General features: G+C 39.5%; 1 protein-coding gene across 1 annotated transcript in view; it reads left to right on the top strand.

Moving 5' to 3' along the window:
* SNX2 (sorting nexin 2) overlaps nt 1–2,400 on the top strand; it is a 52,820-nt gene that overhangs the window by 40,685 nt on the left and 9,735 nt on the right. Inside the window, 1 exon segment of the mRNA XM_017859726.1 lies at nt 391–596. Coding sequence (XP_017715215.1) covers nt 391–596 — 206 coding nt within the window.

The raw sequence follows: 2,400 nt of genomic DNA, 5'->3' as shown, positions 1-2,400 counted from the left end.
TATTTTTAGTAGAGACGGGGTCTCACCGTGTTAGCCAGGATGGTCTCGATCTCCTGACGTCGTGATCCGCCCGTCTCGGACTCCCAAAGTGCTGGGATTAGAGGCTTGAGCCACCGCACCTGGCCCAGATTTTTTTATTAAATAATTTAAACATAGTTCATGCCTTTGGAATATAAGCAGTGATTTGTCTGTGTTTTCAGTAGATCTCCGAGCACTTGGCATTTATGCCTGAGGCATTTTAATGACTAATTGTTTCATGTTAATTAATTAAAAATATTATTTGAGCAACTTGTGAATAAGTGAAATTTAGAGAAAAGCGGAAAAATCAATACAATATTTTAAAATTTTGCTAGCGAACACTAAAAGTGCATACTGTTTTTTAAATTTCAGAACTTTCAGCCAACACAGCTGCCTTTGCTAAAAGTGCTGCCATGTTAGGTAATTCTGAGGATCATACTGCTTTATCTAGAGCTTTGTCTCAGCTTGCAGAGGTTGAGGAGAAGATAGACCAGTTACATCAAGAACAAGCTTTTGCTGATTTTTATATGTTTTCAGAACTACTTAGTGACTACATTCGTCTTATTGCTGCAGTGAAAGTAAGCCCTTTCTTGCATTCTTCTGACTTGTGTGCTTTAAAAAGTATTTTGTTTCCTATTATGTGTTTAAATGTCTAAATTCCTCCTATACTAGCAAGAATAAAGTGGTTTCAAGGTAATTATACATAACTTAATAGTTTCTTCCCTATAACTTGCACAGTACAATAGATAGAATTAATGTTTTTAACAGGTCTAAGGAATGACAGATAAGATAGAAAACATACATTTACTTATGTATTTGCTTATACAAGTTTGGAACTAACTAATAGCATTTATTTGCTCGTTCTAGCACTAACTGAAACTACTCACTGGACTCTATTGTCATTAGTAAAGCTGTGTAATAAATAGGATAGAACCAGGAACCATTATTGCAGTGAATATGTTTAATGGGGGCTTTTTCATGAATTTGGATGTAATCAGACTTTGTATCCTCAAATGTGTAGTCACCATGTGTTTATAGATGAGATGGGACTAGATTAGATCATAAATTGTGTTACTGAATGGTAATACTTAAATATAATAGTGCAATTTCTGAATAGTTGAGAAAGTGATCCAGTTAGCAAAAATTACTATTCTACAGATATCTGCAGTATTCAGATAGTTAAACTGAACTGAACGTTACTCAGTGTATCATGTTTCAGAAGATACTTTAAGAATCTTTGAATTTTTGTTATGGATATTAACAACATGGGGTTTGGGGGGTACTGGGTGTTTACCTTTTACCTTGAATTTAAACATCTAGAAAGTTGGCCAGGAGCGGTGGCTCAGGTCTGTAATCCCAGCACTTTGGGAGGCCGAGGCAGGTGGATCATGAGGTCAGGAGATCGAGACCATCCTGGCTCACACGGTGAAACCCCGTCTGTATTAAAAATACAAAAAATTAGCCAGGCATGGTGGCGGGCGCCTGTAGTCCCAGCTACTCGGGAGGCTGAGGCAGGAGAATGGCATGAACCCCGGAGGCGGAGCTTGCAGTGAGCTGAGATCGTGTCACTGCACTCCAGCCTGGGTGACAAAGCGAGACTGCGTCTCAAAAAAAAAAAAAAATCTAGAAAGTTAATGAGATCTTGTTCCTTACGCAAATTTTTTTCGGCTAAAGTCTGTGATCAAGTTAGTACTCATCTAGAGTGAGCATATTTATTGATGGTTCTGTTCTCAAGCTACTGGTGACATTTATTACTAGAGCATTCTTAGCACTTCAGAATGGTGCTTTCTTTTATTTGATAAAATTACCAATTTTACTGTTTTAAATGTTGTTCCTTATGCTGTTGGCGATTAATTTTTCAGTATTTAGAAATGTTAATATAGATAGCAGTTGAGTATATATACTTCATTATATACAGGCAGCTTGTGATATACAGAGATCCAGTTTACAGATTTGTGCCACCTACTCTCACTTCTTACCAGAGCGCCCAATAGCATGAGAGCTGTTGTAAAAAAGTGTGACACTTCCAACAAACCTGTGGGTCAAAAAAGGGGAGTTGGGCAGTGTCTGTAAGAATACATACCTGGGCCGGGCGCTGTGGCTCACACCTGTAATACCAGCACTTTGGGAGGCTGAGGCAGGCGGATCATGAGGTTAGGAGATCGAGACCACCCTGGCCAACGTGGTGAAACTCCAGCTCTACTAAAAATACAAAAATTAGCTGGACATGGTGGCGTAGGCCTGTAATCGTAGCTACTCAGGAGGCTGAGGCAGGAGAATCACTTGAACCGGGGAGTCAGAGGTTGCAGTGAGCCAGGAGCGCGCCACTGCACTCTAGCCTGGTGACAGAGAGAGACTCCATCTCCAAAAAAAAAAAAAAAA

This window comes from Rhinopithecus bieti, unplaced genomic scaffold (assembly GCF_001698545.2).
Source record: "Rhinopithecus bieti isolate Rb0 unplaced genomic scaffold, ASM169854v2 scaffold_48739, whole genome shotgun sequence".
Taxonomy (NCBI): Eukaryota; Metazoa; Chordata; class Mammalia; order Primates; family Cercopithecidae; genus Rhinopithecus; species Rhinopithecus bieti.
The sequence above is the reverse complement of the archived record's forward strand: the minus strand, read 5'-3'. Positions and strand labels throughout refer to the sequence as shown.